General features: G+C 46.6%; 1 protein-coding gene across 1 annotated transcript in view; it reads right to left on the minus strand.

Annotated features, from left to right (window-relative positions):
* Nucleotides 1-5716, minus strand: part of VIPR2 (vasoactive intestinal peptide receptor 2) — a 73239-nt gene extending 67523 nt beyond the window's left edge. Inside the window, exons 1-2 of the mRNA XM_082398752.1 lie at nucleotides 5506-5716; nucleotides 3020-3119 (exon numbers count right to left, since the gene is read on the minus strand). Of these exons, the coding sequence (XP_082254878.1) occupies nucleotides 3020-3119; nucleotides 5506-5568 (163 nt within the window). The 5' untranslated portion in view covers nucleotides 5569-5716. The remainder of the gene's footprint in view (nucleotides 1-3019; nucleotides 3120-5505) is intronic.
* Between the last annotated feature and the right edge of the window lie 10383 nt (nucleotides 5717-16099).

Here is a 16099-nt window from a genome sequence, read left to right on the forward strand (position 1 = left end):
GGAGGTCTGCCTGCTCCTGCAGAACTTTTTAAAAAGTACTGGTTGCAAACTTTAAGAACGGGAACATTTTACCTAAAGTTTGCATTTCTGACGTCCTGTGAAAATAGGAAGCTGGGCAATTCGGCGCTTGCATTTCTCCACAGCAAGAAGTGGGTGGTGAGGGACATTCCCCACATCCCCGCGGCCAAACGTCACCCTGCCCGGCCACACGCCACAGCTCACACTCGTGCACCGCTGGCCCGGGGACAGGGACAGACCCGAGCCCTTGGAACGAGCAGAACTAAAAGGGCACTGTTTTGAGCTAATTAAGGCCACACTCCATCTACCTGAGCCAACCAGAGAGGAAGAGCCTCTTTATCAAAGAAACCTGATCAAGGATCACACATCCTACTCCACAATGGACGGAACCAGCCTCCTTGGACTCGCCCTGTTCCTCCAGGTGCCGCGTCTGTCCAGGTGAGTCGTGGACACAGACGTGCAGGTGCTCCCCCTGATGCCCGGTCAACCCTGACCCACCGCGAGGGGGTCTCCTCCAAGGCAAAGTCACGGCCAAACTCCATCCCTTAAAAGTTGTGTTCCCTGCCGCCTGCTGTGCCAGTTTAGTCTTGTTAACAAACTGTTCTTGGTGAGTATGGGAAATGAAGAGTGACAAGAAAGGAACACTAAGATGGTATTTCGGGAGATTTCCCGGAAAACAGCAGCTGTGAGAGGGGCGAGGGGAGGCGAGCAGTTCCCAGGTGAGTGAGGGACAGGAGGGCTGTGGGCAGAGGATTTCTCAACAGTCACCAACTGACTACAATTCGGTCTGCCTTCCATTATGTCAGCGGGAAAGTTCTGCGCCCTTCCTGCTTCGCCAGCGTCTGCGTGTGTCCGGAGCCTGTGGCCGAGGGCCCGGCGGCGTGTCCGGCGACGGCTGTAGGAACTGGGGGCACTCAGCCCCGGGAAGAGGAAGCAGAGCCGTGAGCCCACCCAGTGCCCGCAGATGCCCCACGTGAAGAAGGGGTTCTGTTCACGGCTGCCCCCAATTCATGCCAGTCAGCGGACACCGCTTACGGGCAGCCCCAGAGTCCAGCAACTTGACTGCCCAATGATGGCGTGAGGGGGCAGAGGCCCCTCCCTCGGGAGTCTCCCAAGAGAGGCCAAGGATCACCCACTGCGGATGTGGCGGACAGTGCCCCCCCCCCCCACATCAGGAGGCCTCGTGGACGGTGTGCTGTGCTGACGGGACCTGGTCCCTGCCACTGACTAGATGCCCCCGAGGGTTTCAGCCTGTCTCCTCTCAGCATTTAGCTCCCCTAAGTCTCTTAATTTTCTCTGAAGGGAACAGACCTCAGTGGCCATGACAACTGTCTTGTCCTGAGACCCTGGTTGGCAAGACCCGGCCTCATGGACCCTAGTAGCTGGCTAGTGGTCACACGCGGCTTTGTACAGGGCAGATCCTCAGGCCATGTTTGAGCCACCTCGCTTGCCCTCCTCTGCACAGAGTTCGAGCAGACCTTTTGGAACACATGGCTCTCGGGATCTCGTGTGCACTGCAGAATCACAGGCCTTGAAGGCTGGAAAGAACCCTAGGGCCAGAGTCTTCATTTTTCAGCCGAGGGAGTGGAGGCTCCAGGGGCACAGGAAGGGGCACACCAGAGCTGCTGGCCACCTATGAATACCTGAAATGTGTGGTCCGAATTGTGATGCACCGTTAAGTGCAAAATGCACACCAAGTTTCCAAGACTTAATTTTCCAAAAAGTAAAATTTCTCATCAATATTTTATATTGATTACAAGTTAAAATGATAATGATTCAGATATATTTGGATAAATAAAATATATTTTTAAAATTAAAATCACATGTTTCTTTTCACTTATTTTAACGTGGCTACTAGAAAGTTCAAGATCACCCATGAGGCTTGCATCCTGCTTCTACTGGGCAGCACTGGTCTAGAACAACGCCCACATCTGTGACTTCCCATCTGAGGTCCTCTGCAGGACACCAGACTTTTAACACATGGTTGTACTTCGATTTTAATTTTTTTTCTTGAAGAGAACAAAATAATGACAGAACAGAGAAAAAGAAAACTGAAGGACAAGAGGTTTTTGCTATTGTTTATGATCTGGATGTTATCCCAGAACCTTCAAAGTTTACAGACATGAGAAGGTGCCCAGGGTGAGTGCACGTTGTCCCGGCATTGCCTCTGGGACGTAGAGAAATAAAGTCAGCAAGCTCACTGTACTCATAACCAGTCTGTTCTTCAGGAAAGCAAAAGTCTCATTTTCCTGTTTGATTTCTGATAAATTCCCACCATTCTTAACTGGATTAAAATCATCTGTGATGTAACTAAGAATTTTAAATGCAAGAAATCGGATAAATACTCATTCCATGGAAAATGGAGTTGCTTTTGCAAAGCGTAACAACGCCCATTAAATTACTTTAGTAGGGCTTCCCTGGTGGCGCAGTGGTTGAGAATCCACCTGCCAATGCAGGGGACACGGGTTCGAGCCCTGGTCTGGGAAGATCCCACATGCCGCGGAGCAACTGGACCAGTGAGCCACAATTACTGAGCCTGCGCGTCTGGAGTCTGGAGCCTGTGCTCCGCAACAAGAGAGGCCGCGACGGTGAGAGGCCTGTGCACCGCGATGAAGAGTGGCCCCCACTTGCTGCAACTAGAGAAAGCCCTCACACAGAAACGAAGACCCAACACAGCCATAAATAGATTAAAAAAAAAAAAGAAATTACTTTAGTAACTGCTGCTATTATCTCAGACCATGGAAACTATTACTGTTAAGGGTGAGGCTTTCTTTTAAAAGGTGTGTGTGAATGATCCCCTCCCCAAACACACCCCGCTGCCCATTACTCACAATGCTATGAGTTTTGCCAGCAGTTCATTAAAAAACAGTGGAAGCAGACTTTTTAAAAAACACACAGGTGACCTGAAACACCAGTTTTCCGAGTGAGGTGCAAGCTACTTGCATGCCAGCTCATCCACACCCTCCGGGGCACAGTCTCGCTCACCAGGCATCTGCCTTACCTTTGTATTTTTCTGTTTGAGCCCTTAGAATCTCTGCACATCTTGTTTCTTCCTCCTGTATTTCCAGATGAAATCGGCATTCCGGGTGAATGCTGTTCACCTGCTCAAGGTTAAAAGAAATAGAAATAACTGAAAATTCCACCATAATGGGAAAGTCAAGCAAAATTTCTACATAAAAGCCCCCAAAACCTCACAGTTCTAAACTACTTCCAAACTAACACTCATTTAAAAGCAATCACGTTCATATTTTGGCATGGTTATTTGAAAAAAAGCTTCACTATTTACTTTGTAAAGGAATTAGTAAACAAATATTAAACCTGATAGAATTTTTTTTCTGGGCAGGAAAACAAACTTACTAACGTAATACATTTTATGTTGTTAGTACTAATTTGGTGGCAATAGAGCTCTTTAATCCAATAATCTTTCAATATTCGAGTCCTCCATTTCATAGCCCTTGATTTAATCAAAGTAAATACATGTTTACTCATAAGCCCATTCTTAATGACTGCACACAACCCCAGACGCCGGCATGCTTCATCTAAGGCCAGGCTCTGCGTTCACTGGAAAGCCCTAATAGGACAACTTTATTTTTAGAGGTTGCAGGTCACATTCAAAACTGAACTTTAGAATTTGGTGTGAAGGAGCTTTTCAAAAAGATGAGGGGTGAGTAGGGAGAGGCCTGGGCGAGAGTCACAGCACTGAGGCTTCCACTGAGCAAGAGGTGGGGGACCTCACGTCAGGCTCTATCACGGGAACTAAAGACGCGACACAAATGGTGACGAACATTGTCCATCAACGTGCGCAAAAGACAAAGCCACATACTGCTTCAGTCTTGGAAGGTAATATTCTCTGGTCTTTATTTTCACAAAGGTCCAACGTTCTCTTTTTTTATTGCCACCTCCCACCACCCACAAATACTCACGCTGTAGGATGGAGCTGTGCCCCCCGCTCTCATGTAAGAACAAACTTTTTATTAAAGAAAACCATACTCTTGCGTATATTATGGCCATCTATGTTTAATTATCCTACTATTGAAATAAGTCAATAGAATTCTAACCAGGAATAACATTTCCTAACGAAATTAAGAGGAGAAACTTAATGCTGAATACTTTAGCCACATTTACCCTCATTTTTAAAGATCTGAAGCTTGGGTTCCCCCCCCCCTTCCCCCCGGCTCATCACTGGGCAACCACCACGGTACAAACTCCCGGTTTCAAGCAGGCTGTATTTTTCATACCTGAACAAGTCAATAGCTTAAATTTCAGAATTAGGGAAATTATTTTGCCTTAAAAAGAAAAATGGATTTTTATTAAGGTATTAAGAGACACCATGATATCTGACATTCTTGGAATATGCACAGCAATGACTTATTTTGGGACATCCTAGAAGTTAAAGCAGCATTAACCATAATAATTCCTGGTGCTTTTAACTAGCTCTTTCAAAGCACTAAAATTAGTAGGGAGGTTCTTATCCTCACAGCATCCCTCTGAGGGAGGAAAGACTCCGTTTGTCTTCACACTAGACAAGGGAGTTTGGCAATCCTGAGGGGTGGGCTAGGTTCATGCCCTCCTGGAACCCGAAATATCCTCAGCAATTACAACTTTCCCTAAATAGCTCCATCCTTGGCTTCACAACCTTAAGAGGGGATATGAGTCAATACAGACAGTGATCTGGCCGCAATATAAAATGCGAAATGTGTACACACGCCAACACTGACTCCAGTCTGGCAGAGAGGGAAGCAGGAAATAGGGTTCACAGTTTTTGTGGTTTTTTTTTTTTTAAGGGTCTTCAAATAAAAGGAAGAATTCCTGAGAATTAAATAATCTACAAATGCACTCATTTAACAAATTTCTATTCAGCATGTCGTTTCTTCCGGTGCTCTTAAATAATGATAAAAAAACATCAACTTTCTGTAGCTACATCGCGTCTCCCTGGCACACACTTAAACAAGACAAAAAGCAGCAACAGTACTAGCAGATGGAAGGGGAAGTAGTTAAAGACAAAGCGAACTCCAATTTCCCTCGGAAACGTGAGGCCTGCGGAGGTGACCAAGCCCTACCCACCCCCCGACTCGGGCGTCCCTGGACCCGCGAACCGTCCTCGCCGGCCACAGCCTCCGGGAGGACGCGGCCGGACCCGCTCCGCTGGGAAGGGCGTCGAGCAAGAAACTGGATCCTGTTCCCAGCGAACCCGGGACGGCGGAGGGGACAGAGCAAACGCAACCTCCCAGCCCGTCTCCAACCCGGCCGGGCGCGGAGCTCGGTTCTTCGCGCTCGGCGGGGAGGGTCCAGAGCGTCCCCGGCGGCCCTGCTCCCTCCCGCGAGCCCGGCGGGCGGGTGGGGACCCCGAGACCTGCCCCGCTGCCCGCGCCCCCGGCCCAGCCCCGCGGCCGGACGCGGGAGCGCAGCGCAGCCGGGCGCGGGGGCGCTCCCGCCGGGCGGGGGCGGCGCGCGGGGCAGGGCGGGCGGCGCCGGGGTCGCACTCACTGGGGCGAGCAGCCAGCCGCAGCAGGTCAGCAGCGCGGGCGGCAGCAGCGCGGGCGCCCTCATCCCGGCTCCGCGGCGCGGACATGGGCCGGGCCGCCCGTGCGCAGCGACGCGGCTCCCGCCTCCCGAGGTCCTCGCGCGGCGCCCGGCGGCTCCCGACGAGTCCCCCGCCCGCCCAGGTTGTGCCCCGAGGCGGCCGCTCCGCCCCCGCGGTACCCCGTCCCCGCCCCGCGCGCCCCGCGCCCCCCGCCCCCGCGCTCCCTTCCGTCCCGGCGCCGGGTATCCGCCCCACGTCCCGCCCCGCTCCCTTACCGCCCCCCGTCGGTACCCCCTCCCCGCGCCCCTGGCCCCTCCCTCGCAACCCCCGGGCCGGGCTCGCTCCCCCGACCGTTCAGCGGCGGGTGAGGGGTGCGCACAGGTGGGCGTGCTGGGCCCGCACAGCTCGGAGGGAGAGCGACTCGGGAGGGACCCGCTTTGGGGTCAGAGACCGGCCCCTACTTGTAGTCCTTGTTAAACAACCTAAAGGCCCCCAAGAAGGTGGCAGGAAGAGCATGTGGGCTGCCTTGGAAGCCACTGGAGTTGGCTGGGGCAACCGAAAACTTAGAAAAAGACGCGTGGAGTGCATCTTGGTGGGGGCAGACTCGGCGCGGTGGCTGGTCTTCAGTCCTGCCCGTGTCTCCCCCTGCTGCAGAGGTGGGCCGTGGGTGGCGCTGGCTGCAGGGGCCTTGGACCGGCCTCATCGCACACCTGCCTCGGAGCCTCCGGAAGGATAGTGTGGCGTAAAAGCCAGTTGTTATCCGGCACGAGGAGAAGCGCTGGAAATGAAAAATAAAACAGGAAATTTTGTTGTGGTTTTAACTTTTTATTTGAAAATAATTTCAAACTAACAGAAAAGTAAGACTAGGACAAAGGACATCTTTTCACCCTTTATTTAGATTCAGCTATTAAAGTTTTACCTCACTGGCTTTGTCATTTGTGTTCTCTCTGACCACACTCATCCCCCAATAGATCCATCAATAACTTTATCTGTCTGTCATCTCTCATCAGCTATTAATCAGCTATCACCCATCATCTGTCTTTCTGTCTGGTGGGGAACACTAGTAGAGACAGGTTTTGGACTCGGGGTGAGGTCTGGGCTCTGGGTATGCAGCTTGGGCTCTGGAAGCTTATTGACTCTGGATCCAATTTGACAAATATTTCTTTTACTCACTATTTGAAGCTGGACAAGCAATGAACTTTGAGCCAAGTGCCTGTGTAAATGGGAATGGTGACACCTGCTACCCACCTCAAGGGTCGGGTCGCAGTGAGAATCTAGATTCTCTATGCGTGTGTAAATACTATGCTCTAGTCCAGCAGATGGGGGTGTGTGATGTGGAGAAAAAGTGTGGTAAGAACAAGATACAGGCAAATGGGTGGGGGAGGAGGGGTGGGGGGAGGGAGGAGGAGGGATGAAGGGGGAGGAGGAGGAGGGGGAGGAGGAGGGGGAGGAGGGGAGGAGGAGGAGGGATGAAGGGGGAAGAGGAGGAGGAGGGGGAGGAGGAGGGATGAAGGGGGAAGAGGAGGAGGAGGGGGAGGAGAAGTCCATTTTTCCTGGGAGGAGCTTGGAGGAGTGAATGTCTAAATGGGACTGAAAAATGGTTAAGAGTGAGAGATCAGAACGGAGGGAGAAGGCATCTCAATCAGATGAAGCACCTGGACAGAAGCCCAAGGGACGAGGATTGTGCTGAGAGCATCAGAGTAAGAAAGATGGTCAACTCCGGAGGCCTGGGGCCCTGACAGACAGTCTTCACTCAATGGAGAGCAAAATCTGAATTATACGAGAGTAGAAATTTTAACACACTGTGGATGCACAGCACGAGGTTCTTTATGGTCTGACTGTTCTTCCCTTGTTGGGAATGGATGTTAGGATGGACGGTACTTATATTTGTCAGTTAAAGGTTACTCTGTTTCTTTTGGGTAAATGGCCATTCTTCCAGGGATTTTTCCACTTCCCCTTGCAGGGAGTGTGGTCTGTGTGTCCTCAGGGCTTCTGGGAGAAGGGCTCCTCTGTGGGTGCCTGATGTGGTGGGACTGGTGGTCTTGTCTCTGGACCTCTGGCACTGGCCCCCTAAGGTGTGGCAGCCCCCTGGCTGTGCTGTGCTGATGCCTGCGGAAGCGTGGGTCCCTGCCCCGGCTCTGGTCACAAGGACCCCACTTCTGTCTCCTGCTCCCGCGGCCTCTTCTGACCTGGACCACGCGGCCCTGGACACCAGCACCTACCTGCCTGTGTTCTGAGGCCCCAGGAGGGGCGGACCCTGTGAGGCACTTGTCAGTTGCCCCCCTCACCCTCCTGCCTGGACACCCTCGCCCCTCTCCGCTCCCACACCTGCGGCTTCCCCGGATTTCCAGGCTGAGCTTTGAGGGGAGAGAACCAAATCTCTGATGGTGGAAGCTGACCCCACACGTCAGAAGCCTGGAAACCTATGGATTCAGTGAGAGAAGCCTTGGGCCTTCGTGATCAGGAGAGAGTGAAATCGCTTCAGAAATAAATGCCATGCTAGTACTTTATACTTTGTCCAAAAGAGGACGGAAGCCTTGCATGACTCTCTGAGGTTCGCCTGGTCGCTCTGCTCTGTCTGGATGAGTAATTCTGGGGCCACATCTGCTTGGAGGGAGGGGACATGCCCACAACCCCCCAGATACATTTTTAACTTGTACCTATGAAGAAACGCAGCGTTTGCCTGTGTCCCTCTTTTCGTGTCTTCTGAAAGCTGGGAGACTAGACTTCAGTGAAAAATTTACTTCTTCCTCCCCCTAAAAAAGCCAAGGGAGTTGGAGCTTTAAGTCCTTTGCGCACTCACAGCTGTGATTGGGGGGATCCGCAGGCGGTCAGGGGAGCACTCTTCTGAGCTTGGACTCTGGCCTTGTGCCTCGTGGGTTCCTGGAAGCAAACTTATGGCACGTCTTCTTTGGCTGTGTCCTGGTTCCCATAGGCACAGGGCATCCTGGCCCCTCGGTGGCCCCAGCACTCGCGCTGCACTGTGGCACAGAGCTGGTGTCCCACGCGTGCTTGTCGCGTAAGACTGAATTAGATCCCCAGGCCGCGGAGCAGAATTCCTAATATGTGCTTGGCCTACTTCTCAAGGTGATTATGAAGATAAAATCAAATACCAGCCATGGAAAGCCTTCACAAACATTTTTTAAAGTATACAGATGTGAAGTGCTGCCTTGGGGATGGGCCCCTCTTGGCCCACTGCCGGCTCCGTGCCCACCGCCGGCTCCGTGCCCACCTTGGCACTCACAGGCCGAGCCCGGGCTCTGGCCTCAGGAAGGTCAGCGACCCGCTTGACCTGCTCATCTGCCCTGTGTGGTTTCCAGCCCCTTCTGTTTTCAACTCTCACCGACCTGTCCAGTGAGACGGATTCATTAGGGCAAAGCTCCCTTACAGCTGCAACCCTGCAAGACCCCGGTGGTCCTGGGCCCTCTTCTGGTGATAGTCTTTCTTCCAGACACGAAACAGCCCAGTACTAGGGATGGCAAAGCTCTTGACTTCCTTAAAGGTAAAAGGCCTCTCCCCCCAACCCAGTCCTGCATCAGGCCCTGAAACCGCGGTTAGGAGCTGTGGACGGCGGCGTGAGCGTGAGGTGGGGCATCTCTGCTCTGCCCCCTTCACTGCCGCAGGCTGGGCGTCCTCCAGGGTCAGGGGGAGGGTGGGAGGCGTCAGAAAGCCCTACTTACTGGTACAGCTGGGGTTGCTTTTGTGACTTCCTCAGGCCTCTCCTGACCCAGCGTCCTGCAGCCCCTCAATGCAGAGGGAGAACGCCTGCTGCCCCCAGAGGTTTCCCTTCCGTCGGGATCAGCCTCCCTCCCCAGACGGTCCTCTCAGGAGAAGACCTTCAGATGGTCCCCGGTGTCGGCATCTGGCTACTGAGAAGAAAAGCGCATCCTTTGCTTTGCCAAACGGGGAGCGGGCTGCGGCAGCTGGGCAGCCCGCCAGCTGTGGCCTCTCCTTCAGACTCCCAGGCCAGAGTCAGAGCCATCCCTTCCGCCCGCAGAGGACTCAGGCCGAGCTCCCCAAATGGATCTTGAGGGCCCTTCACTTGGTTTGAGGGCGGGAAAGTACCCCCAGCACCTTTATGGAGAAGGGAGATGCTGAGCCCAGTGGACACTTCCTGCCGAGAATCCCCCCTGCCAGAGCCTTCCCTAACCAGCCTGGAGGTGGATCCCGAGCTGGAGCTCACAGACCCTCGGGGTCACGCTCCTGGCAATACCCTGTTGATGGTCTAGCCCCTCAACTTGGATGTGGGGGGCTTGACCATAACTGTGTTGGCCTTTGGGCTTAAACACCGACATAACTGGCTGAGCTGTCCCGAGGTCTGTTACATTACCTCTCAGGCCTGCGGCCCGGAGGCCTTCAGAAACATTTGGAGAGAGACCTGTCCTCAGGGGTTCCCAAGAGGAAAGGAAGCAAGGTGGTGGTGTATGAGACGCATCTGGCAAGTTGTGGTTTTGTAAATAGACTTTATTTTTTAGAGCATTACGTGTTCACAGTAAAGCTGAGTGGAAAGTACCGAGTTCCCATATCCCTCACCCTTCCACACACATTTTCCCTTTATTAACACCTTGCTCTACCGTGGCACATTGTTAAAACTGATGAGCCAATGTTATTATTAACTAAAGTCTGTGGTTACCGTCGCTATAGGTTTGCCTTTTCCACAATGGCATGAAGCTGGACTCAGTGTGTCGCCTTTTCACATTGGCTACTTACACTTAATAAAATGCATTTAAGTCTTCTCCATGTCTTTTGGAGGCTTCACAGCTCATTTATTTTTAGCACTGAATAATATTCTAGTATCTGGATGGACCACAGTCTATTTATCCACTCCCCTACTGAAGGACGTCTGGGTTTCTTCCAATTGTGAATAAAGCTGCTAAGATAAACAACAAAGTCCTACTGTATAGCACAGGGAACTATAGTCAATATCTTGTAATAAACTATCAATATAATGGAAAAGAATATGAAAAAGAATATATATATGTATGTATAACTGAATCACTGTGCTGTACACCAGAAACAAACACAACATTGTAGATTAACTGTACTGCAAAAAAAAAAAAAAAAAAAAGAATAAAGCTGCTAAAAACATTTGTGAGCATGTTTTTTTTTTTTTTTAAATTATTTTTTATTTTTTAATGCTATTCTTGTCTGCTTACATTCTTTTTATTTATGTATGTATGTATGTATGGTATGGCTGTGTTGGGTCTTCGTTTCTGTGCGAGGGCTTTCTCTAGTTGTGGCAAGCGGGGGCCACTCTTCATCGCGGTGCGCGGGCCTCTCACTATCGCGGCCTCTCGTTGCCGAGCACAGGCTCCAGACGCGCAGGCTCAGTAATTGTGGCTCACGGGCCGAGTTGCTCCGCGGCATGTGGGATCTTCCCAGACCAGGGCTCGAACCCGCGTCCCCTGCATTGGCAGGCAGATTCTCAACCACTGCGCCACCAGGGAAGCGCTGTGAGCATGTTTTTACGTGGACAAAAGTTTTCAATTCATTTGGGTAAAACCTAGGGGGTGTAACCGCTGGATCGTACGGTAAGAGTACGTTTAGTTCTGTAAGGAACTGCCACACTCTTCCGAAGTGGCTGCACCACTTTGCGTTCCCGCCAGCAGTGATGAGAGTTCCTGCTGCTCCGTAGCCTTGCCCGCAGTTGGTGTTGTCAGTGTTCTGGATTTTGGACATTCTAATGTTTGTACAGTGGCGTCTCATTCTTTTAATTTGCATTTCCCTGATGACACATGAGGTGGAACATTTTTTCATATGCTTATTTGCTATCTGTCTATCTAATTTGGTGAAGTGTTTATTCAGATCTTTCATTGATTTTTAAAAATTGTGTCATTTGTTTTCTTATTGCTGAGTTTTAAGAATCTTTTGTACATTTTGGATTCTAGTCTTTTACCAGATAAGTGGTTTGCAAATATTGTCTCCTAGTCTGTGGCTTATCTTCTCATTTTCTTAACAGTGTCTTTCTCAGAGCAGAAGTTTTTAATTTTAATAAAGTTCCACTTACCAATTTTTTCTTTCCTGAATTGTGCTTTTGGTGTTACATCTAAAAAGTCATCACCAAACCCAAGGTCCCCAAGATTTTCTCCTATGTTATCTCCTAGGAGTTTATAGTTTTGCATTTTACATTTAGGTCTATGATCCATTTTGAGTTAATTTTTGTGAAAGGTATAAGATTTGTGTCTAGAATCACTTTTTTGCATGTGTATGTCCAGTTGTTCCAGCAACATTTGCTGAAAAGACTAACATGAATTGCTTTTGCTCCTCTGTCAAAGATCAGCTGACTGTGTTTGTGAGTGTCTATTTCTGGGTTCTCTATTCTGTTCCACTGATCTATTTGATAATTATTTTGTCAGTATCATACGGTCTTGATTACTGTAGTTTTATCGTAAGTTGTGAAGTCTGGTGGTGTTAGTCCTCTGATTTGGTTCTTCTCTTTCAGTATTGTGTTGGTTATTCTGGGTCTTTTGCTTCTCCATATACATGTTAGAATCAGTTTGTCCATAGCCACAAAATAATTTGCTGGGATTTAAATTGGGACTGCAGTGAATCTATAGATCAAGTGGGGGAAGAACTGACATTTTGACTATATCGAGTCTTTCTACCCATGGACATAGGATATCACTCCGTTTGCTGATATTTAGCTCTCCTTTGGTTTCACTCATCAGAATTCAGTAGTTTTCCTTATATAGATCTTGTACATATTTTGTTTGATTTACAGATTTATATCTAAGTAGTTCAAGACTTTTTGTGCTAATGTTACTGGTATTTTGTGTTTTTAATTTCAAGTCTCAATTGTTTGTTAATGGTATATAAGAAAGCAATTGACTTTTGTATACTAAGCTTCTTTCCTGTAACTTTGCTGTAATCACTTATTGGTTTCAAGTGATTTCTCTTGTTGTTGATTCTTTGGGATTTTCTACATAGACAATGATGTCATTTGTGAAAAAGACAGTTTTATTTCCTCATTCCTAATCTGTATACCTTTTCTTGTCTTGTTGCATTAGCTAGGACTTCCAGTATGATGTTAAATAAGAGTGGTGAGAGGGGACATCCTTACCTTTTTTCTGATCTTAGCAAGAAAGCATCTAGTTTCTGACCATTAAGTATAATATTAGCTGTAGGCTTTTTTTTCCCCTAGATATTCTTTATTAAATTGAGGAAGATCTCCTCAATTCCTACTTTGTTAAGAGTTTTCATCATGCATGGGAGTTGGGTTTGTTAAATGCTTTTTCGGCATCTACTTTATGTGAGAATATAATTTTTCTACTTTGGCCTGTTGATGTGAAAGGTTATGTTAACTGATTTTCAAATGTTGAACCAGCTTTGCATACCTGGAATAAATCTCATTTGTTTGTGGTGCATAATTCTTTTTATACACTGTTGAATTTGATTTGCTAATATTTTGTTGAATATTTTTGCATTTGTGTTCATGAGCGATATTAGTCTGTAATTCTCTTTACTTACTATGTCTTTGTCTAGTTTTGTTATTAGGGTAATGATGGCCTCATAGAATGAGTTAGCAATATTTCCTCTACTTCTATTTTCTGGCAGAGATTGTAGAATATTTGTATACTTTCTTCCTTAAATGATAGGTAGAATTTACCAATCAACCCATTTGGACCTGGTGCTTTTGTATTGGAAGGGTATTAATTATTGGTTCAATTTCTTTAATGGTTATAGACCTATTCAGATTATCCATTTCTCTTTATATGAGTTTTGATAGATTGTGCCTTTCAAGAAATTGGTTAATCTCATCTAAGTTATCAAACTTGTGGGCACAGAGTTGTTCATAATATTTGTTATCCTTTTAATGTCCATGGAATCAATAACGATAGCCCCTCTTTCATTTCTGATATTAGTAATTTGTATCTTCTCTCTTTAGTTAACTCACAGAGTTAACTTGCCTAGAAGTTTGTCAATTTTATTGATCTTTGCAAAAAAACAGCATTGGAGTTTCATTGATTTTTTTCTATCAATTTCCTGTATTCCATTTCTTTGATTTTTGCTCTAATTTTTATATTTATTTTCTTGTGCTTATTTTGGGTTTAATTTGCACTTCTTTTTCTAGTTTCCTAAAGTGCAGGCTTAGATGACCGGTTTTAGATATTTCTTCTTTTCTAATGTATGCATTCAGTGCTGTAAATTTCCCTCTAAGCACTGTTTTCCCTGTATCTTGAAAACTTGATTAGTTGCATTTTATGTTCATTTAGGTCAAAATATTTTTAAATTTCTCACAAAACTTCTGTTAGATCCACATGTTATTTAGAAGTATGTTGTTTAATCTCCCCAGATTTGGGGGTTTTCCAACTATCTTTTTGTTACTGATTTCTAGTTTAATTTCACTGTGGTCTGAGAGCACACATTGTATGATTTCTATTATTTTAAATTTGTTAAAGTGTGTTTTATGGCCCAGAATGTGATCTATCTTGGTAAATGTTCCAGGTAGGCTGGAGAAGAATGTGTATTCTGCTGTTGTTGAATGGCATAGTCTATAAATGTCAATTAGATCCAGTTGATGGATGGTGTTGTTCAGATCAACTATGTCTCTACTGATTACCTGCCTGCTTGATCTGCCAACCACTCACTGAGGAGTATTGAAGCCCCACAGAAATAGATTCAGCTACTTTGCCTTGCAGTTCTATCAGTTTTTGCCTGATGTATTTTGGTGCTTTGCTGCTGTGCACATACACATTCACGATTGTTATATATTCTTTCAGAATTTACCCTTTAATGATTATGTCATGCCCCTCTTTATTCTTGATAATTTTCCATGTTCTGAAGTCTGCTTTGTCTGAAATTAAAATAGCTACTCAAGCTTTCTTTTGATTAGTGTTAGCGTGACGTATCTTTCTCCTTTCCTTTCCTTTTAATCTAGCTGTATCTTTTTATTTATTTATTTATGGCTGCATTGGCTCTTCGTTGCTGCGCACGGGCTTTCTCCAGTTGCGGCGAGCGGGGGCTGCTCTTTGTTGCAGTGCGTGGGCTTCTCACTGCAGTGGCTTCTCTTGTTGCAGAGCACGGGCTCTAGTCGCGCGGGCTTCAGTCGTTGTGGCTCGCGGGCTCTAGAGCGCAGGCTCAGTAGTTGTGGCGCACGGGCTTAGCTGCTCTGCGGCATGTGGGATCTACCCGGACGAGGGCTTGAACCCATTATTGGCAGGCGGATTCTTAAGCACAGTGCCACCAGGGAGTTTCTTGTACACAACCTATAGTTGGGCCTTGTTTTTTAAATCAACTCTGACAATCTCTGCCTTCTAATTGGTGTATATTAAGATCATTGATATTTAAGTGGTTATTGATATAGTTGGATTAATCTACCATTTTTGTTAATGTTTTCTATTCCTTGCATTTTTGGGGTGTTTTTGTTTGTTTGTTTGTTTTTGTTCTTTGGTCTTCCATGCTCTTCTTCTCTGGTTTTAATTTAGCATTTTATGTGGTTTCATTTTATCCCCTCTTAGCATGTCAATTATACATTTTTAAAATTACTTTTTAGTGGTAGCCCTAGAGTATATAATATACATTTACAACTAATTCAAGTCCACTTTCAAATAATGGTATATTATGAAAGAGGACATATCCCTGCATAGGTGTAACCACAAGACAGTCAAAACACAAGGAAAGAAAACCCACTGAAGTCAAGAGCTTTGGGTTTGCATCCCAGATGGGGACCGGCGTTACTGTGTCGCCCTTCTCTCTCAGGCCTGGGAGTCTCCATCTGTAAAATAAGAAAGTCGGCCAAGACAATCTCTCAAGTCCTACTCTGGTTCTAACACTTTGAAATTTTAACAAGTCTTTTGGGGGAAACTGTTCAAGTATAGAAGTGTCCTTTTGAGTAAGTTTTATTTCACACAGTTATAAAAAATAAACCAAAAGTAAACCAAAAATAACAAAAGTACCTTATAACAAAGTATCCCACACAAATCCTTCTGTCCTTTATAATTTGTCATTCAATTTACTCGTCCATCAGCTATAACAAAATACACTGTTTCTTTTACCATTTTGAGCAAATTGTTACCTGTTAGATCAATTAGAAATAAAAATAAATAAAAGATTTTATTTTACCTTCAGTTATTCCTTCTTTAACACTATTCTTTTCTTTATGGAGATTCAGATTTCTAACCTATAATATTTTTCTTTTTTCTGAAGAATTTATTTTAACATTTCTTACAAGGCAGGACTGTTTCCAACAAACTATCTCAATTTTGCTTGTCTGAGAAAGTCTTAATTTCTCCTTTACTTTTGAAAGTTAATTTGCTGGAAACAGAATTCTAGGTTGATGGGGTTTCTTTCTTTCAAAACTTTAAATATTTCCCTCTACTTTCTTTTTGCTTGCATGGTTTCTTTTTGTAATTGAAGTATAGTTAAAATATCATATTAGTTTCAGGTGTACAATATAGTGATTCAATATTTTAATAAATTATACTTCATTTAAAGTTATTACAAAATAATTGCTATATTTCCCTGTGCTGTATAATATATCTTTGTTGCTTATTATATTTTATACATAGTAGTTTGTGTCTCCTAATCCCCACCCCTATGTTGCCCCACACCACTCCC

The sequence above is a fragment of the Balaenoptera borealis genome (assembly GCF_965194805.1).
Source record: "Balaenoptera borealis genome assembly, chromosome: 7".
NCBI lineage: Eukaryota > Metazoa > Chordata > Mammalia > Artiodactyla > Balaenopteridae > Balaenoptera > Balaenoptera borealis.